The 22694-nt window shown below is 42.1% G+C and overlaps 1 protein-coding gene across 3 annotated transcripts in view; it reads right to left on the bottom strand.

Moving 5' to 3' along the window:
- TSPAN14 (tetraspanin 14) overlaps positions 1-22694 on the bottom strand; it is a 67740-nt gene that overhangs the window by 26402 nt on the left and 18644 nt on the right. Inside the window, exons 1-3 of one of the 3 annotated variants that reach the window (XM_061634983.1) lie at positions 11249-11331; positions 9622-9720; positions 1355-1405 (exon numbers count right to left, since the gene is read on the bottom strand). Coding sequence is in view for 2 of the 3 variants with exons in the window: in XM_061634981.1 (XP_061490965.1) it covers positions 1355-1405; positions 11249-11329 (132 nt within the window). In the remaining variant the exon portion in view is untranslated. Of the gene's footprint in view, positions 1-1354; positions 1406-9621; positions 9721-11248; positions 11347-22694 lie in introns of those variants that run through there. The other 2 variants (XM_061634981.1, XM_061634982.1) reach the window with 2 other exon arrangements.

Below are 22694 nucleotides of genomic sequence, written 5' to 3'. Positions count from 1 at the left end.
AAAAGCAGCTTACAAATAGCAAAACTAGACTCTAGAAACCAAGAAGATTAACATTCACATTAAGACATCATTATTACTAAACAGAAGGCAACAAATTATAAGGTCCCAGAGCCCTAAAGATCAAAAGCCTGGCAAAATGAGACATTGTCATGTCCCCGCTAAATGGCCAAATGCAACTTAAGCATATGAAGTCAGTCCTTAGAGGAGAAAGGGTACAATTCTCTATTTTCTTCAGTATCTGGAACTTTGGCCATTTTGCATGAAGCTTCAGAGATAGTCTGTAATTCAAGTTATATGTAAATACGCCAAATATCCCTTTGCCTTCTCTTTTCCTGCCCTGACTTGCAAATCTCACCATCACACTACGGTTAACTGCAGAACAGCCAACATGTCTAAGAAACTCAGAACCTACAATCATGTAAAGGGGAGCCATTTGAAAAGGGATGACCTTAGAATCAGGAAAGCAGAAGCTCAAAAAGGATGCTGAGCAAAAGACTTGTGTTTTTTCTTCAAACCGAGCCCCGCAGAGAACCAAGGTGACACAAAAGAGTGATGGTGAGATGAGAGGATGGTGTGTGTGTGTGTGTGTTCTATTTTTTAATTCTAACTCAGAACTTCTGATTTTTCCAGAAGTTTTGACACAGAATGAAAGCTGAAGGTTTTCAGCTGGTATTCAGACACATGATTTCAGTCCCAACACTGCTGTTTAATTTTGCTGAACCTGGTGTCAAAATGTCTTCCCACGGGTTCCTCAGGTGTGTTTCACAGCACCTCACAGCATAAGGGGGGGGGACATCTGTGCGGCACTAGGCAAGATGTCTCAGCTAACAATAAAATGTAAGAAGTTAGGCATCCACCCATTCCAAGCTTCGACTGAAAGTCACGTGGAAGCCACTCTTCAGTAGCAAGATCTTTTATTGTTCTAGGAACAGCTGTATGCCAAAGTCACAGATCAGGGAAGCGTCATAGGGCTATTACAATACCAAAATCAGCAGCCCAGACTGAGCGTGGAGGTGAGGAAATGGTGTGGCTTCCTCACTGCAAGTTAAATGCTTGACTGGGGCCTGACAGGGCAATCCTCCACATGCGTACTCAGAAGCAAGCCCAAAGGAACTCACTCCCAGGTAAGTGTATATCATACTGCATCCTCAAGTTTCTTCCCCAGAAACAAATCCCAGTGCACTCAGTTGGACTTTCTGAGGGGACTTGTTGCAACACAATCCAGGCTCTTTGCATCCCTTGAATTTGATTTTACATCAGATTTCTAAAAATAAGCATGGAGATAGAAGAGGGGTATAGCTGGCATTTCTCTTCGTCAACAGAAAGGTTAATGACAGCGTCACAATGTTCTTACCTTTTCACTCCAGGCCCAAAGACCAGCACCAAGAAAGGCAACTCCAGCTAGCTTCAGGGTGGGTGGGGGAAGAGAAAGTTTTATTATTTGCTAGAAAGCATTGTTTAATCATTACCCCCCAGTGCCCACCCACCCTCAGACACAATCAATATGATGCAATACCTACACCACATTTTTCTAAAGGGTTGGATCAAAATGCAGGATACAGGACATCTGGTACACAAATTCATGAAAGCTTCACTCTAGATGACATCTTTATAACTGCTACTGGTTTTTTTTAGGTATGAAAAGATTCAGGGCAAGTGCAGAGTGAGGCACACTGCTGAAGAGATGTTGAGGTATAGCGGATAACTCAATTAAAATTCAACTTAGGGTGCCGTGATGGCACAGAGTAGGAAATTCTGTTTTAGGAATGATTAGGAAAGGGACTAAAAATAAAACTACCATTAATATAATGCCGGTATATAAATCTACGGGGCAGATTAATTTTTGTGTAGGTAGTTCCCAAAAGACTATTGGAGCAGAGAGAGAAAAACTACAAAGAAAGGACAATGAGAATGATCAGAGGGGCTGGAGTATCGTCCTTTATTACAAGCATTAGTGTTATCAGTCTCCCTGTTTTCAAAATGGGTCTCCTGCACGTGGACGGAAAAAATGTGGAAGGGGGAAGCCAGGCCAAAGTTCATGCATAACAGAATATGCAGGGAAAACTGTGGCTTTAAGAATTACCACCACCAAACACCTTAAAATCCATGAGGACTGAGGCCTCCACATGCCAGCTGAGAACACAGCACAGGTTGTTTGGCTGAACAAGAGGACCCAAAAGAGAGAGGGAATTAGCACCTTCTGAGCCTAATTCTCTCCCTACCCATATATGACACCCAAATCCCTCACACACACATCTAAAGGACCAAGGAGGGAATTACGCTAACTGAGGTGAAGGCAAGATGGCCCTACTCTGGACCTTCTTGCCTACTGACTCCACAAGGCAACTGGCCAATATAAATCCCTGCAAGGCAGCAGCCACATCCCCCAGCTGCGATCTGGGTCTTCTTGACTACTGACTCACAGGAGCCAAAGAGACCTGCCGCAGTTTCTCTGTCCAAACCAGGCACCCCCCGGCACAAAAAGAGATGCTACCCCCAGATCTGGCTCTATGGAGCTATGATGGTCAGAGAAACAACATGAGAAAGTCTCCACCTCTTGCCCTGTCCCACTTCTCAGTCTCCAGGAAAGAAGATTTCACCCATTTATGGGTATTGACATTAACAACATGATTGCCAGAACCAGAGGACCCTCTCTAGAACAGGGCTGGAATTCAGATGTAGAACCCATAAACATCCTAAAAGGGAGTGTTTCTAAGGAGAAGATGAAGCTGAGAAGGTGATGAACAGGAGCAAGGTCAATTAGTCTACAGAGAGGCCACTATTATCTTAATACTGAATTTCTGAACTTGTTTATACACTCCATTAGGACCAATCACCTTTTTGCTACCCTTCTAGCAAAAACAGGTCTGGATTTCATCTTAGTTACCGTCACACAAGTATGCCCTTTACTCCTGGCCCCAAGCAAAGGGTGTTTGTTTTGAGCTCCCAACTATTAAAACAGCTGGGTGCCATTTCTATTTATTTATTGTTACGCAGCACAAGGCCAAGAGGAGATCCATTTAAATATTTTAGAAGAAGAAAACACTTTAGTCTTCTCAGAAAAATAGTAATAAAAAAATCATGCAGGCTCAAGAAGGAAGACCAGGGCACGATATGCATCATCGCTGTATGCACTCAGGGAATTATAGGGAGATGTCCTGAACTAATTCCTCTACATAGGTTAGATACTAGCTGAATACTCCCACAGGCCTTGTGATCTAAGTATAACAAAATGACCTTTCAATGACCTTTCACTGCTTTGTTGGCTGGGTCCATTCTTGCCTACCCCACATTAACTATTTCCCAGCTTTGAAAAGGTGTATTTCGTTATAGAAACAAAGACAATGCTTGTATTTGATTTGAAGAGTGGCCTGGTGCACTCTTAGTATAAAAAAAACCACAAGGCTTTCACAGCGCTTCTCTGTTTTAGCACCAGTCCTCGTGTGTGTGTGTTTGTATGTATGTGTGTTTTCCTAACAACATCTACGAAAAGTTAGGCTCTCACTGAAATGGGGGTGCGGAGGATGAATTTCCAACCCGGTCCCCAGGGTCCTTTCAGCAATAATGAAAAAGCCCTGCTCGTTGCCAAAAGCCAGTTAGCTGAAGGCCTATGCCAATTCTGTGCTTCAGTTAAGAGGTTCCTTTAAGAGGTACTGCACTCATGCCACAGGATATTCTCTTGCAGCATTAAAGGAAGCGCACATATAGAGTCTGTGGCCCAGTTGACCTTTTCTGCAAAGATATGGAGCCTTCCTTCCCTGCCTTTCTTCCCACATGCATACATCATATTTTCCTAACACAAGGGGCAATTAATAGTTGGAATTGGGGTCATAGCCACACGTGTGTGCGCTGTATGTATGGATCTGGCATCTTTCCTGAGTTTTTACCAAGAAAAAAAATGGCTTACAACAATATAAGATCAATGCATGCTGACAATTTTCTATTCGATAAGCTCCTACCTCCCAGTGCAACATAGGAAGCTGCTTTATTCAGACTGTTTATTCATCTAGCTGGGTGCTATCTACTCCAGCCTTCCCTAAATTGGTGCCTTCCAGCTATTTTGGACTACAACTCCCATCAACTTTAGCCAGCATGGACACAGTCACTGGTATTATGGAAGCTGTAGTCCAAAACAGCTGGAGGGCATCAGGTTGGGGAAGGCTGGTCTACTCTGACCTGCATGCAAAATGTTCATTCTGAGCGATCGTCTTCCATTTCTGGCCACTGAGTGCAAAGGCATAGGTATGATTGACAAGCATGTCACACTTAAAATATATGAACTGAATGCGTTAAGACTACTTGGTATTTAGGTTTCTGCAATTTCTCATTAAATTCACAATATCCCCAGCACCAGATTTCTGGTAGCAGGCCTAATCAGAACATAAGCACCTTCCCCATACCCAGAGATCCACATAGCAAGGAGCTATGGAAGATAAGGCTATCACTGGCTACTAATCAGGATGGTTATAAGCTACCTCCAGGATCTCAGAATACCAGTCACTGGGGAGCAACAGCAGGAGAAGGCTATTGTTTCTGTGTCCTACGTTTCCCATAATAGGCATTTAGTGGGAAACAGGATGCTAGACTAGATGGGCTTTTGGGCTGATCCAGCAGGGCTCTTCTTATGTCATCATTCAAATCACAGTATACACACCAAAACAAAAAAAATGCATGAATACATACAGCTCACCCATTAGAACCACAAGTTGTAACATGCTCCATGTGTGCTGGCATCATAAATTACAACCGCATCCATGCATGGGGATCATAGGCAGTAATCTCAATCTGGTACAAAGAATCAAGGTTTTGCAAAACCTTTAGACCAGCAAAAGTCTAAAAACAGTTACTATGATGTGGTTTGAAGTGTGTACTTTTCATTATATAAAAAAATCTCACTGGCAAAGGCATATCAATCACCCCCATTTATATACCAGAACGTGTATCTATTATCTAGGCTTAAAAGCACCTGTAAAAACAGAGAGGAGCTTAATATGATTTAGACAGCTGTTTCAGCTTCCGCTTTCAATGGCAACACTGAGCTGTTGGATTTCAGAACAGACACTGGGAGGCAAGGTCATAGTTGGCAAGTGGGCACAATTCTCAGTCCCTCAATCCCTGTGGCAGCTTTGGGATTCTGAGAATTTTCTCCATGTTCTCCACCTTCCTAGAAAGAACTATCACCTTGGGTTGGCTCCCAGAGCCTGTTGGAACCCAAACTGCTCAGTGTTCCAAATGAAGGTGGAAACCAAAATAGCTGTGAAAGACATTTTAAAGCTGTTACCTTCCCATAATTTTCCTGCAAGTGCAGTCAACGCACAAGGCCGAAAGACTAACCAGATAGAAGCAAGCGTGATCTGCAATGACTGGGTCTCTGGGGATCACCGGAGCAAGCAGCAGACATGGTCCCAATCTCTACACTGTCCTCAAGTACACCCCCTCCCCTGCTTTTCCCTATCAGAGTTAATAGCAGCCATCCACTTCTATGGGAGAAAGTGGAGCGCTTACACTTGGATACTGTTACAATGAGATCAATTGCACCCCGCTCCCCAATGCTGCCTAGTCCTCAACAATATGGATCCTGCACCAGTTGCAATGTGTACACCCAAAGCAAGCAAGAGATACAATGCAGCAGCTCCCAACCCACCCACCCACCCCGGCATCATCACCAAAACTCCTCAGTCCACATACAGCCCACAGGAATTTTGCAAACCTTCAGACAAACATCAGCCTCTTTCACTTCCAACCCTCCACCTGACAAAGAACATGAGCATGCTTTTGTGTCCAATCCAGCGACATTTTCCAGGTGCATTTTATCAGCTCCTTATAGCTTAAGCCACGCACCTATCCTGTAGCATCTCAAAAAACACTATATGTATTGTAACACAAGCTTCGATAGGCAAAAACAAGTCTCCTAGACAGTCTGCCTTAGGGCTTCTTATTTTCATTTCCAGATCTTTGTTTTTTGTTCTAATGTAAAGGACAATTTGTACCCTAATCCCTTGTGAAAGCCAAAACTATCACTGGTCTCTGCTATCGATGTTACCTTGCTTTATTATAACATAAAAACCAGGAACACAGCAGGAAACGGCTGACAAGTGTGGTATCTTTGATAAGGATGAAAGGGAAAAAGGGAAAAATAAACGCAACACACAACTGTTTGTATTAAGCCAGAAGACCCCATTTCAAAGGTCATTGAGTGGAAAGGGGGGAAACACACACATACAGGAAAGTGTTTTAACACACATATACAAACAAGTCAGTGCACAGATGTTCAAATTTAACATATAAGGACTAGTTAGAGGATTGGGCATTTTTATTTTTTCCATTTCACAAAAGGTTTTTGTTCTTATTTTTATTTCTAAAGCAGGGATAGCTAACCCCTGGCTCAGGGCTGGATCCAGCCCCACAAGCAATTTTTCTGCCCCCTCCCCAAGGCCCCACCAATTATGGTAGTTGCAGAAAAAAGAAAAATAACGTACACACAGAGCTAGGCTGGACGATAAAGTGTATGTGTGTGTTTGACTGTGTGGTGGCCACCCCCATCATTGGCATGTGGCCCAACCCCCACAGGGAATTGGCCACAGGTGGAAAAAAAAGCCACCCTGTTATAAAGGCTGGTTCACACATTCACGCACATCACAAGATTTCTCTACTCTTGGTAACTGGAAGCAAAGTTTCTAAACAGATTCTGTTCAAATGGATTTATGCCCGAGGTGGTATGAAAGTGGTCTCTGGGATTTATATATTTCATTTATTTATTTATTAGATTTATATCCCACCCTCCTTCCCAGTAGGAGCCCAGAGCGGCAGGTAGAGCTCAGGTAGGAATGTTATACCTGTGATGGTCCTTTCACCTGTCCAAACAGGGCTATAGAAAATCTCCTTGCCAATGGCAAGAGGCAAAACAAGCACCCCTGCAAGAACCACATGCAAAGTGCCAGGGCTACACAGCACCTCTCAGCATTGTTCTGCCTGGTGTGCCAGAGAACACGGTTGGACTGGCAGCCCCTGTCCTGAGGCCGGGCCAAGCAAGAGGGCTGGAGCCAAGAGAGAGACAAGGCCAACTCCTATCTCTCCGCTACCCAAAAGGAGGGAGGGTGAATAGTGAAGCATGACGAGGAAGATGAAAGAAGGCTCCTGCCCTGTGGCCCAAATGCTCCCTCCTTGTCCTTTCTTCTGATCCAGAGTTGTTTTAACAAGTGCAGAGGGGAGAAAGGTATTAACCATTTGGGGGAGAGAAGGCGGGTTGACAGGCAGTTGACAGCATATCAGATTTGGCACAGGGGGATTCCAGCAGCTGAAATGATCAAATGCCCCTTTAAAACTGACATAATCCAGGGAGGCAATCAATATATATACCTTGCTAGAAGTGACATGAAAATCTCTCCCTTGACTTATTGTAAGTTAGAAAAAAAGTATTCCTTAATGCTTGTGCTCTCCTCTATAGTGAGGGCATTCCCTCATCAACCTTCCCTCCAGCTGATATACACAAGGCTGTCTTCAACATGCAAGAGTTGACCTGGTAAATCAGACTAAGATCCAGCTACTCCAGTGATCCATTTCCAACTGCAGCTGGTCAAGTGCCTGAAGAAAGCCACAAGCAGGGCACAATGGCAACAGCCATCACATCATTTGCCTCAGTAGCCAGCATTCAAAAGATGCACCTACAATAGTAGCGAATGTGGTGCCCTCCAAATGTCATTTGCCTACAACTCCCATCATCCCCAACCATTAGCTATGCTGGCTGGGGCCCATGGGAGCTGAAGTCCAACCATGTCTGGAGGGCATTACATCACCTGCCCCTGATATACTGTTTCTGAGAAGGAAGGTTCCATTTTGATATCTTGACTATCCATTGGTAGACCTATCCTCGAGGAATTTGTCTACTCTTTACAAAAAGCATTTAAGCCAGTGGCAATGAATTTGTGTGAAATTGTACACTGTGTGAAGAACTACTTCCTTTTGGCTGCCCTAAAGCTGCTGTCAATTAGCTTCACTGGGTAGCCTTAAGTTCTAGCGTTATGAGAGAGTGAGAAGAATTTATATGACTCTGTACAGATGCAACGTTGCCCAATTACCTTACCATTGTTAGGTACAGGCATACCCCGTTTTAACATTCGCAATGGGACCAGAGAGTATACTTTAAGCGAAAATAACCTTTAAGTGAAGCAATTGTCTTCACTTGTACTGCACGCAATCACCACTAGATGGCAGCGGCGTCATGCCAATAAAGTGTTCTTTATTGCAAAGCACGCGAACATTAAGCGGGGTATGGGGACGTATGGAGCATGTACGTTACAGCGAGGCAACGTTGTGAAGCGACGTTAAGCGGGGTATGCCTGTAATCAAGAGCACCTTGCAGGCTCACCTACTTCTTCTCCCACAGGCATTTCCCTTTTAGGGAGGGGCCCTTTCAGTTTCACAGCTAAGCACTTTCAGCATTACAAGGGCACGGGCACTCACTTACCATTGGTGCCAAACCACTATTCTGCAACCAATGTTAGAAGGAGGATTACAAACTGTGGCTTCAGCTAACTATAAATCATAAGCTAGTATACTAAATTATAGAACCAGTTTGGATGACACCAGATATTTGGTCCTATGCCGGACCTGGTCTGCCACCTTCGCAGCTACAATCCAGGCAAGAAAAATCTGTCCAAATGTGGCCTACATATATACAACCCTACCATGTAAGCCAAAATGATGTGGCAGATTCCCCAGATAAGATCTAGAACTCAACCATGCAATTTTGGATACTACACATATAGGGTTGTACATGCACAGGTCTCATTTGAATGGGCCATCCCTGCATGGATGGTGGAAGAAGCATTATAGCCTCAGCAAGTTTCTATCCACTTTGTCCTCAGCACTCACAACTTTAAAGATCTCTGTCATGCCCTCTATTTCCTTCAAGAGAACTACGCAAACTTCATTATGCATGAGGAAATTCATTAAGTCGTCTGGGGTCAGAATCTGTTGCTGGATCCTCTCCCGGGGCATTTCTAGATTGCATAACTCTAGCTATGACTGAGGAAAACCATATTGCCACAGTCTGTACAGGGCTTCAATATTTCCAACACAGCCCAAGAACCTGCACAGCAGAAAGGCTGTGGCCTCTTCATATGCTACACCAGGGGGGATAAAAGTTGTGGCCCTCCAGCTGTTGCTCAACTACAGATTCCCCAGCACTACATCAGGTATACATCCAAGAAATGTAAAGTGTAAAAGTGACACACATGTTTTTGAAAACTCATCTATTGTACAGGTAACCCATGCAACTTCTACTGAGTGTGTGCACTCAGGGGTGCCTCTTTGTAATACGTGAAACAACTTCTGGACCACGAGTTTGTAAGCAAGGAACTCCCTGGTTCAATCCCACCTCAGCCATACACTCACTGGATGCTCTTAGGCAAGCTCAGACTTCTCTGAGCTTCAGTTCCCTCCTGTCAACCCCACTTCTAATACGGGGATATTGCTAAGTTGACTGAAGTAGCATACATCGAGTGCTCTGAATGCTCTAAAATGCACTATTATAAACAAACATTTATATTTTACATTGGACTCATTTTTTTCCTCCACCACCTTGCCCTAACTTCCTCAAATAGGAGAAAGAATATTTACTCTGGGCAGTCGCTTCTTTTCCACATTTATATTGCACACACATACTTCTAGTGGCTTAAAAACCTTTGTTCAGAAGATTTGTCTCAGCATTACTTGTTTCTGTTGGTAAACAAAAAGGAGTTACTAGGAGGGGCTGTTTCCGGATTCCCACATTGTATGGACAAAGGGCAACAGAAATAATATCTTGAATGGATCAAAGAACAGATTACAATGCCATAAACGTTTGAACTGTTGTAGGAGGTCAGGTTAATGCCTGTACAGCCAGGTCTGCTGTGCTTAGAAAAAGAGAAGTGAAAACAGACTGTGGGTTTTTTTTACCGGGGGGGGGGGAGTAGGAGGCTGGTTTGCCTGTGCAACTTGTGAGCCCACTGGAAGTCAATAAATCACCCTGGCTTTGCTGCTTGCTTGGAGCTCCAAAACCAAGGAGGTTATCAAGCATGTGGAAAGCCCCACACATGGCCAGAAACTGTATTGATATATGTTTTATGGTTGATGGTTTTATCATTAATCACTTTGGGATGCTTCATGGGAAGCGATTCATAAATAAAATGAAATAAATAAAATAAACAGTGGGTATTGGGTTTAATGGATCACACTACACACAGCCCTATAAGAAGCTGCCTTGTTGATGGAGGAGTGGGAGGAGGGACAGAGAAAAGGAAATGGGTGCCATCGATGGGAAGTTAACCATGTCAAGAGGCTCCCTACTCAGTCAGGCCAATTGAGCCACACCGTCACAACCCCTTGGAAGACAGTGGTCATCTTGGTGTAAGAGAATCATCTCAACTGCATGGAGATCTTTTTAAACAATACTTCTTAGTTCCTAGAGACTTTGGATTTAAGCTTCCATCTCTCATTTCTTTAGGATCAACATGTCAACATCTGTCTAGAGAATACATTAGTAGCTGGTGATCTTTCACCGAAGGGGTTAGAGGCTCCCGGCCCAACCCTTTTAGGGTTCAAGGTTCAAGGAAATGGACATATATCAACACAGACAATTAGAGGTTCCAGGCAGATAGTAAGGTTTCATAATGAAAAAAACATTTACTGACCTTCTTAAAAGGAAGAACCAAGAAATGGAAAGATTCCAAATTATCCACATTCATACACTGCCAGAAAACCAGTATTCAAATGATATCCCAATGCTGCTCTATATGTGTGAGCAAGAGGGATACCTTATGTCTTCACCCTTCTGGTATTATAGGTTGCTATTTTTGTTTGTTTGTTCTGGCCCTTCTCCTGTGCTTTTAAAACGGCAGCTCAACATAAAAAGCAAGCAGGTGGGAACACTTTTAAGCCTGGACATCAAATGGTGGGAAGACCTTCCCTGGCTAAGTTTGCATGCGTTAGCTAGCTGTTGAAAGCATATGAACAGCGCTACCTGTCCAATTCTGAAAATCAGTCCTGCAGGGAGAATATGGATGAGGGCACCAATGTGCTATTTCTGAATACACGGTGTCTTACTCCACTCTCTTTCCTATGCTCAATGCATTTAGTTGGAAGTCAGTCCTTGATTTCAACAGAACATTCTTCTAAGCCAATATACAAAACACCTGGGCAATGGAAACATGGTTAATTTGGCAAGATAATCCTTCTCTCAGAAAGAAAAAAAGACTCTTATACTTACCCAGAAGACTATGTTGTAGCTGAAAAGTAGATATTTGTACCAACAGCTGACTTCAGCAGAAGAATACCGGTAATAGTGCATCTTTTATAGAGCTGTGACTGTACAGGATGAGCAAGAAGAAAAGAAATATTAGTTAGCAAGAGAAATGCAGTGGCAGTCAACTTACCCAAATCACTCCAATGGTACATAATCAAAGTAGAGTTTTCATTACTTGAGTCAAGTTGGTTCCAGCAAATATTGCAAATGTATGATCCATGCCAGTTTCCCTCAGAACCAAGTTCCACAGAGCGGTCACAGGGCCAACTCACAAGTAAGCATTCATGAAATCGCAGCCTAAGGCATGCCTACAAGCTGCCACACAGTACATAAAGCGGATACGTTCCAGACAATATTTGATGTCTTTCTAGAGATGCCATTTCTTTTTTAAAAATCAAGTTGTCTCTTTAGGTGCAAGATATATTAATTTTGAGAATGCTATGAAGAAAACAAATAGAGGCTCTCAAAATTAAAACACAAAAGACAAGGTCAGGCACAATATTGCCAGCTGCTAATCCCTCATTTCTAAGAACTTCAATGTTGGTTTCAGCAGTTTATACCTATTGTTGAGTGGATCACCTTCATTGGTTTACTGGACTATTCACACTTTTTGTCTATTGTAGTGCTGCAGAGTTTGCTGTGAAATAATGGCTCAGTTTGCACACAACATGAAGCCAAACCATGTTCATGAAAATAACTAAAAGACTCCTAGGGCATCCTGGTCGTTCTGCTGTTGCGCTGAGCCAAGCCATGGTTTGACTTAGCATGTCATCCAAAGCTGGGCTTGTGGTTTAGCTCTCTCCAGATATGCCACAAGCTGTAACCAAGGTTTGTCCTGTGGTTTACAGTTCATGAATTTTCTGGAGAGCACTAAACCACAAGCCTGGGTTCAGACAACACACTAGGCAAACCTGATGTCCAGATTTCGACTGGACATCAGGAAAAACTTCCCAACTGTTAGAGCCGTATGACAATGGAACCAATTACCTAGAGAGGTAGTGGGCTCTCTGACATTGGAGGCATTCAAGAGGCAGCTGGACAGCCATCTGTCGGGAATGCTTTGATTTGCATTGAGCAGGGGGTTGGACTTGATGTCCTTAAAGACCCCTTCCAACTCTACTATTCTATGATTCTATGAAACCACACTTTAGTGCAGCAGCAAAAAACTGAGGAGGAGTAAAACAGCCATAGTCTTCTCCTCAAGCACCCACATTTAATTGTTCAGACTATTAGTGGTTCCCCCCTACGCGTAAACCTATATCATTCTACTCATTCCTCCCTCAGCCATCAATTCAGAGAACAACGATTAGCAAGTCCTCTTGACCGATTAGAATGCCTTCGAGCAAGCAGAACACATGCCCAATATAAACTAAGTCACCCTTACTTATTAATACAAGAATCTCCAAGTTAACAGCTTGGATCCTAAGGTATGTTAACTTAAGGTAGTTAACAGAAGGAAAGCTTCCTGTCTCCTCCTTCTCCTTAGCAGCCCCCTGTGTCCCATTCCATATTGTTCAGGAGCCACCCACCCACCCTCTGAAGAGGCTTTTGGGGGGTTGCAGGCTGCTGCAGGAGTAAAAGGGGGGGCAGGAAAAAAATCCTTAAAATTAACATCTTAGGATCCAAACCAACATCTTGAAATTAAAGCATGGTTCAATACTTCAACCTTCTCTCCACATTTCTGATGACTGCTATCAACAGCAGCTTTGGTGGTTCTCCAGGAAATGTTTTCGCGTTTTGTCTGTACATGTGTTTTGTAGTAGTTTATTGTTATTGTCTACAACTTATATGCATATAGGAAAAATGCTTCATCCACCCACTCCAAAAAAACAGTGGCCTCACCACTGTTGCCAGGACAAAAGCGCCCTGAGAAGCCATAGGAAAATCTCTGTTTAGCAAACTGAATCAAAGCAAAACACAGACAAGAGAGCTCTTACTTCTTTATTCTAGGACTGCTGTATTTAATCTCATTTATCTGATCCAAATTCTAATTTACAGCATATCCTGTAAGCAACACCAGAAACGTCTGGCTTTAGGTCAAGCTCAGGACAACCATTAATGCAATATGAATAATGTGAAATCGCAGACGTTAAGAGTCACACATCTATATCCACTTAGCGAAAAGCTGGAGCTAAAATGTAGTTGGTAAAAGTTATGGACATTACTTGCTTCTAAATTTTAACGATAACTTTTGACCAACCATTTTGACAGGGTTTTCACCAGTTTATATCCCATTTTGAAGTATCCAAGTCATCTTTCAGGTGATACATTAAAATGACATGCACACTTTCAAATGGACACATTCACACGTTGTACTTTGATTAAGATGCTCATCAATTTGGACTCAAGCCATTTCCTTCCCTTCTCAGGGCACCCAAACAGGATCATACATACATATTAAATGGCCTTCAATTTTAATGGTTAGCAAAAACTAATTTTTAAATTTTTTATCCCACCTCTCTTCCACAAGGAGGCTAACACAATCCATAAAATATCATTAAACATCAGAAACAAAATAAAACCATATGCATCGTAAAACATCTGTTTATGAATAAAAAGTGACTGAGCAGTTCTAAGCAATTTAGTTCACACACTTTCTTTTAAGAAGGTTCTGGGTTTCATTTATTTGAAATGCCACCATCACTGAGGCATACCTGTTCGGAATCTATCTTACTTGATGTGGGCTGAGAGTGCTCTGCATTCTACTCTCCCACCCGTGAACTAGCAACTTGCTGAGAACCTTCTGGAAAAAGGCTGGAGACAAAACAGGCAATTTGCAGGGGGAACCAGCAGGTGGGATTAAGATACTTAGTCCTTTCCCTGCCTCCCTCCCTCCCTCAAACTGCTCCTCCTCCCCTGCAACCAGGATTTCAGGGGGAAGCGTCTCCCACGGATACTTCTCTACAGATCGATTTCTCCTCATGCTGTTTTGCAAGGAATACAAATCAGCAGGGGTTTCAAGGATCAAGGTAGCAGCAGGAGCCACTGCTCCAACCTCACTCAGATTGTCCACCTTTTGTCCATGGCAGTAGACTGAAGAGGAGACAGGTGAAAGAAACAAGGAGAAGATATTCTTAAGCATTTCAGACAAGAACATTCTGACCTTTCCAGGGCATTTTATGTCTTTTAGACAAAGTACTATTTGCAAAACTGCTTGCACATGTTCACCATAGCACATTTAAAGTCATAATGCTGCTCGATGTCTCAGAAAACTAATGCTATGGCTGGCATCAGGTCTAGCCTGTCTAGAGCAACAGAATGTCCCAAATAGAAACCAAACCCACCTAAAGCCCAGTTTCTCAGCAAAACAGTAAGATAACATTGAGCATGTGTCTCCAAGATCTAAGCATTTGGGAAAGAGCACAAGCTTGCCCACAGTAAGTCAGCCTGTGCAGCAATTCCATTTCTTTTTCTGTCTAACTCTCCAAGCAAGTTACCCACATCACCTCAGGAGAAGTGGTATTTACACTTTGACTCCTGCCTTCTGGTTCTGCTCTCTGCATGTCTATCTCTTCATGTCTATCACCCTCCCATCCCCTTATATGGTATAAAAGTCCCTCTCCTCAGCCTTCCTACACAGTAGGGCCCTGCTTTATGGTGCTTTGCAGCAATTTGCCAATACAGCAGTCTCAATTAGACGCAATTAGACTAAAGCCCCACTCATATGGCACTCATTCTGCTTTTACGGCGGTTTTCGGGCATCATGCGCCATTCTATTCAATGAGTTCTGCTTTACAGTGGTTTTCACTTTACAGCGGGGGTCCGGAATGTAACCCGCCGTATGAGTGGGGCCCTACTGTATCCTCCTCCTTTTATTTTCTCTTAGCTAATCTTCCCTCACCCTCTATCTTCTTGATAGATTTAACTAAATAATTGCTGCTCTGATCAAAATACAGTCTATGTACCTTTTCTGTCTATTGTTGTAATACACACATATTGGATTACTCTAAACCAAGGGTGGGGAACCACTTCTGGGCAGAGGTCCAGATCCAGAAGTAGCCAACCCTCTGTGGACCACATTGACAGGGGGGTGGGGTTACCCACCTGCCACATCACCTGACACCAAAGATTCTTCCTTTGCTGCCACAGCTTGAATTTGGCAACAAAAAATTCTGTCATGTGTGGTGACAGAAAAAGGTGGCAAATTTAAAAAACCCCACCATATTCAAGCAGTGGCTGCAAAAGTAGAGCACACTTAAGAGTGAAATCCTGACTCTTCCTACGCAGCAGTACCTTGGATTCTTTTTTTTAATCTTCCTAGCTTTAACTCTCTTGCCCCTGACATCATATGACATCAGATCCAGGAAAGGTGGTTGTAGTTTGTTCAAAATGGCCTGGTGGGCCTAATGAGGCCTATGGACCAGACATTCTTCACCAATGCTTTAAACTCTGGCTTGTTGTCTTGCTGCCAATTCCCCCATCCTTGGGGAAAAAACTCAATTTTTCCCATGGCACACCTTGACTCTACCTTAACAATCTCAACAAGGGTCATTCAAGTATAGGTGAGTATCACAGTCACATGTAGATTTTTATTTATTTATTATTTGATTTATATCCCGCTGTTCCTCCATGCAGGAGCCCAGGGCGGCAATAGATTAGGACATGCAGTAACAACCCGATGCTACATTGAACAAACAATGAGCATTCATGTATGCAACAGCCCTGAGAATCATGTTCTCTTTCCACTCCTACAGATGGCTATCCTACAAGTCCTCAGGTCAGTCTCAAATTACATGGTTTAACTTATTTTCCTCACTAGGCTCAAAATGTTATAGCTTCCATGCTATAAGCAGTCAAGGTGCAGACTTTTAACTCTCTTAAGGGTTCATAGATTAGTCAGCCAATTGCCACAGAGTACTTTCATCATGTAAAATAACAAACTGCTGGCACAGCTTCTCTAACTCATTTCAGACTTGAATTGTTTACACAACTGAGAACGTCTAAGGTTGAACGGATCAGCAGTGAATCAAGAGCCTCAAAATAAGAGATAGAAAGTTCCCTTTCCTCTGTACTTAATGTCCAGTATAAGGGGTAGACAGATCTGGGTTTATCTTACCACTTTCAGTAACGGTCTGGAGAGTTAATGACACAAGACAGCAGTGGTAGAAGACAGTGGGGAATGTGTCCTGGTATTCCCTGCTCATTAAATATTATCTAACATTAATGTGAACCTGATCATTTAAACAGTCCTGAAGTCATCAGCATTCACAGTTTGAAACCTCCCACCATTAAAGAAGTTATCACCATCAAGATGGGCTATGTGGTTCCTCCTCTCTTCCATTTAATCCTCACAGAAACCCTGTGAGGAAGGTTATGGATAATGACAGGTCCAAGTCACCCAGTGAGCTTCACAGTTCTGCAGGGATTTAAACCTATATTTCCCTAGTCCTAGTCCAATACTCTAACCATCACACTGACCCTCCATAAAAACAAACTCACTTTTCACCTTCAAACATTTAGGCCCTTTATACACTTTCATTCTGTAGGCTCCACATCCATGGAGTCCTTCATTCCTTCTACAGCAGCCTTTCCCAACTTAGTGGGCCACCAGGTGTTGCTGGCCCACAACTCCCATCAGCCTCAGCCAGCATTGCCAATGGTCAGGAAAGATGAGAATTGTGGTCCAACAACATCTGGTGGCCCACTAGTTGGGAAAGGCTGTTCTAGAGTATCTCAAGGGACAAAACCCTTTTTTATTATTCCTGCAAACTATTCTATCCACCCACTGGGTTCTAGCAAGGTTCACTGTTGCCCCATTCATATGTCCTGCTCCATCCACAAAATCATTTTAGGGTTGCTGCAAGAAATTCAAACAAGTTCAGTTTCTCCTACTACTTAATGCTTTTCTGGTTTCTGACATGGAAACCTGACGACTCTGGTATAAGCAAAGCTTCCTCATTGGCCTGGTGGAGATATGAGTGGAACAAATCCTGGCTCATTAAGAGATAGGGAAAGTCTGCACCAGGGGTTAATATATTTCTACTCATCTTTCCATGCAGACCTCCATTTATATGGCCTTACTGCCATTCATTATGGAGAAGAATTTCTGTGACTTAATGGAACCGGCATGCTTCATCTTTCTAAGATGAAAATGTTATCCCAAAGAAGACATTCCAGCAAGAAGCGGAACACAGCAGACAAGATTACAGCCAAGGAAGGGCTCCACGCCCTTGGACTGGATTCCACCATTATCTGCAAAAGCCAACATCATGTACTTTTTATATGTTTTGCCAGCATCACAAAAATTATTCCCTGCCCTTGGTTTCTCAACTACTGAAGCAACACAAGCCAGACCATGATAAAAAATAATAATTCTACATATTTTAGAAGTGACTTTGGTTACGAAGGGAACGAGTACTCAAAAGACAGAGAACTGCATATCTAAGAAAGAATTAAGACAGCTCTGCCCTCAGCCACTCACCTCAAGGTAGCCAACGCTGGGTGAACAGAAATAACCATTTACCAATGTGTATGTGACTGTGTGGGAAGCCAGTTGTTATTAAATATCTATCCGTCATTCCTCCCAGAAGGAACCCAGGGCAGCAGACGAATGACAAAACACTAAAAGCATCTTAAAAACAAAACATCTTTAAAAAACATCACAAAGACAAGACTTCTTCAAAAAAATCTTGCTTAAAAAAAATTCTTTTACAACATCTTAAAAACAATTCCAACACAGGTGCAGACTGGGAAGAGGTCCCTACTTAAAAGGCTTGCTGAAAGAGGAAGGTCTTCAGCAGGAGCCAAAAAGGCAACACAGATGGCACCTCTTTAATATTTAAGGGGAAGGAATTCCAAAGGAGAAGTGCCACGACACTAAAGGCTCAATTCCTATGCTGTGTGGAACAGACCTCCTGATGAGATGGTATCTGCAGGAGGCCCTCGCCTGCAGAGAGCAGTAATCGACTGCCTCTGTAAGGGACAAGACGATATTTCAGGTATTCTGGCCCCAAGCTGTTTAAGGCTTTATACACCAAAATCCGCACCTTGAACTTTGCCCAGTAGCTAATGGGCAGCCAGTGTAATTCTTTCAATAGCTGGGTAACATGTTGGCGATGTCTTGCCCCAGACTGCTGCATTTTTCATCAGCTGTAGTTCCGGACCAACCTCAAGGGCAGCCCCATATAGAGCACATTAGCGTAATCCAGCCTGGAGGTTACCCAGTGCATGGACAACAATGATCAAGCTATTCAGATCCAGAAGCAACCACAGCTGTCTTATCAGCCAAAGCTGTTTGCAACATCCTGTAAATTGTTTCACTAGATTTCTTTATTTTTTTTAAAAAAAAATAGCACATGGCAAAAATCTAACAAAGGAGTAGCTAAGTTCATCATGTCATTTGGCAGATTGCTACAGATGACCAGGTTGCTTCATGGTTATAAGCACAACATGGCAAATTGCCACAGTAAGTTATTTGCCATAATCATGTAACTGTTTCTGGACAAGTGACATTAATGATAAACGTTCTGGAAACTTTTCTGCCCTTCTTCCCTTTCAAGATTGCCACTACTCCCGAAAGCCCCAAATAGTGCACAGAGGATTGAGAATTTGTGGCCCACCTATAAACAGCAGCCTCCAACACAAGTTGGCCTTCTGGGCACATGGCAGGCCATAAAACATGGGTTTCATGATATAGATGGCAAGTAGTGGTCTTCATATTTATAGCACATTATCTTTTCCAAATGAGGATGGTTGGCTGCAATTTCTCTCTCTTGAAGAAAGTGAAAATGAAGCATGCTAAATGTATTGACATGCAACACCATGCACAATGAAAAGTAAACGCACTGGAAGTCTTTGGAACAGAGACTCTCAAATTTAGTTACAGCATACCACCCTAGGTGAAGAGGGAGGTGGAGGCAATGAGCCTCTACCCAAATCTAGACAAAACGGAGACATGGAAGTGGGTACTTCCATTGTGACTAACGTAACACATGTAAGTTCCTTCACATAATATTTTGTGTTTTAGCTATTATTTGAACTCCAATTAACATTAAATTATTTGTTTGTTAATAGAATTGAACTTCCCTTCAAAAATAATCAAGGTATGCCATGGGTAGTTTAGATACTTTCTTTTCATTGTGTTTTAAAAGATGTGATCAACGTAACAGTTTTAGCAACCTTAAGAATTTATCTGCAACTTAGATAACTGAATTATCTAAAAGTATTGATTTTTATTATTATTAATCTGCAGCAATATACGTGAAGAGCTAATGTTTCATGTGCAAGTGTCAAACCTACAGTATTGTTTATTGGAAATTGTGGAAAAAAGGTTTTCTTGCAAATAAACTGTGACAAATGTAACATGGCCAACAACATGTAACAATTCATTGACTGACATCCACAAATAAATGCCTCCAAAGCAAAACCCTGTGCACTTTACTATGTATTCACAAGTGCAGGTAAGCATCAGGTCCATGTGGGAAGTTGTAATGCCCATGGGAATTTACACCTGGCTGTGCAACACCCTAATGATTAGTTTCTTTTCAACCCAACATTTATCAACATTTGCAGGGAAGACAAATGTCACAGAAGTCCCCCTTTTTAAGAAGAGGATTTCATATTAACAATCATATTGCATTCACCTGGCCAACAATTTTTTCTTTTCAATTTCCCTGTCTCAATTTCAACAATAACAAAGTTGCCCCCTGACACCAGAACTTCAGTGGCTGTTTCTGCTTCTGCGCATTCTTTTAAGAAAGTCGCATTTCCCATAGGGATTTTCTGTGTTTATGGGGTTTATTTTAAATTATGTGAAAAATCCATTTGTGTTCAAGGCTGCCTTCAACCTTTTACAAGGCTGTACTGTACCCTGAGATAAGGCAAAAGAAGTGAATTTTCCTATCTCTAGATAAGCTCTCCTATTCAGCCTAGCTAGGGAGAGCCAATTAAGACAGGCCAGCTTCCCCGATACATCGGAGAAACTGGCAGAAGCTACTACATCCTTCAAAAAAAGGGGTTGGAGCTCTAGTAGAGAAATCAATTCTAACACTTTTCTAAATCACACCCAGGTAGAACTTACTGAAAATTAACCTAAAATGTTATCTAATTACTAAACATATTAACAAATAATTATATTTCTTCTAGAAGCAATAACGTATGTCCATTCCTTTCTTCTATGATTTTGTCTTTCAGACTGTACACTTCTTGAGGGCCTGTCTTTTTGTAAAACCCAGTAAGGTGCCCTGCATTGATGGTATGGTACAAATAATAGGCCTAATAATTATTAAATTTTCAGGGAAGGTATTACGACACTCCTAAAAGGGGATTTAAATGGCACCTATGGTAACACATTTATCCTATGCATGTTGCGAATTATGGTATTGTGTTGGTCACAAGAACTGTTGTCTGTAAAACACATCACATTTTCTTGATGTCAGTAAATTCCAGGAAGAGAATAAAGTTAAAACATAAAGATTTTTTTCATTTATTAAGGGGAAAAAAGTATCCATTTTTGTGACCAACTTAACATGTTCAAGCAACGTAAATTTATTGTCTTAAGCTCATCTGATTTTGTTCCTAACATAAACTTTCTTCTCACTTTACCAAATATGAAAGCAAGGCTATCAATATAATAAAGGGTTAATAACCCATTGTCTGTTTTCTTGGAGAGGTCTTTAACTGACTTTAATTAACTTTAATTTAACTTTAATTAGAAATAAAAATAGAAAATTCTGAGTCATCTTGCAGGTGGTTATTTTACTCAGATATAATATACCATTTTGAAGAACTGTTGCCAGACCATGAAACTGGAAAATTATCTTTAAAATGATATAGAACATGTTAACTACATATGAAAATGAAAAATGGATCTGTAGGTTTACATTTTCATGGAATTACACAAATTACATTCCATTCTATGTTGGAAAAATTATAGCAAGCTGGCTGAAATGGTCAATTTCTTTTAACCAAAACAAGAAAAATCTGAAGCAACTGTGAATCTTGTGATGCTATTTTGGACCCCAAGGTGTCCTACCAACAATTTAAAATGGCATCCCTTCACATTCTGCAACAGTACCCTTCCCACTTTCTGCACATTTTCTTCTTTCAATCTAAGCAGATTATAAAACTTTTCAAATCTGGGGAGAATGGCTCATGTCCAAACCAGTCTCACCTTCTGCCAGAATTCAACTCAGCAGAAACTGTCATTAAGAGGGAATGATAAGTAGCTCAGTGTTAGAGCACACACTCTCCATACAAAAGGTCCCAGGTTCAAAACCCAACATCTCCATGTAGTGCTGGGAAATTTCCTGCCTGAGACCCCGGAGAACTGCTGCCAGTCAGTGTAGACAATACTGAGCTAAATAAGCCATTGGGCTGTCTTGCTATATCACAGCTTCCTATGTTCCCATCTGTTTTGCAGATACTAGAAAAGCAAGTACCAAAGACCCACTTCTAATTTGCCTTTTAAGCATGCCAGCCTTCCAAGTTTGACACAGGTTTTACCCACATCCTATATTACATTTTCAGTTACCTTGTGATGCTGTTACCCCAGAGTAGGCTTACAAATATGAAAAGCAGCTCCAAGCCTTTTGGCTAGGTTGTAAATTGAACTTCTAACATTCACTTCTATACCATGATATGGCAACATGAATATTCAAAAGCAGATCAGCTCAAACAGCCCAGAGCCATTTGAGTAAGATGAAAAGTCTCCTGAATGAAAGGCTAGCAGTTCAAAAGGAGAAAGTCCAAGGAAAGGTTTAGCTGTGCAGACAAATTAAAAATCTGCCTCATATAATTTGCTGGAGAGACTACCTGGGATGCATCAAACATACCTGAATCCTTGAGTGACAAAGTCAGAAACTTCCACCTAGTTGGCCCTAACAAAAGTTATCACAGGCAACAGATATCAGCAGTGTACTGTTCAACTACTTCTAGAAATCATGTTATTTCAGCTAGTTGCCAGCATTATTAATGCAGGCAGTGAAGCTTCCCATCACAGTTCCACAAGTTCACTGAACCCTTACCCATTTAAAAAAGAAATTGGAAGAAAACTTATACCACAACCACCCTGCTCATCCTCATTACATGTGTGTTTTTGCAAATGCATATGAGCAAAGGCATTCTGCCCCACAAATCCAAGTGGGAATTGATTTGTGCTTGATAAAAACTTGCACAGGATCAGACAGCACAGAAGACAACTGAGTGGTGGTTCATGGGGAAGCGGAGTGTGGTCATTTCAACAGACCTTTCTTCTGCCTTCAGTTTCATAGAAAGACACTGAGACATCTGACATTTGCTTGACTGCTGCTTTGAGGTTAGACAGCAGGGTGAGCCCTGTTCTCCCTTTCTAAAACTCCCCAATCCCTCCAATACCTTTACCCTTCTGCTCCCCTCCCCCACTGTCACTAGTTCAGTCTTCACCACCTACCACCCCAATCTCCCTACCTATCTCCCAAGATCCCCATTTATC

This window comes from Rhineura floridana, chromosome 7, assembly GCF_030035675.1.
Source record: "Rhineura floridana isolate rRhiFlo1 chromosome 7, rRhiFlo1.hap2, whole genome shotgun sequence".
Classification (NCBI taxonomy): domain Eukaryota; kingdom Metazoa; phylum Chordata; class Lepidosauria; order Squamata; family Rhineuridae; genus Rhineura; species Rhineura floridana.
This window is presented reverse-complemented; position numbering and strand designations above follow the sequence as displayed.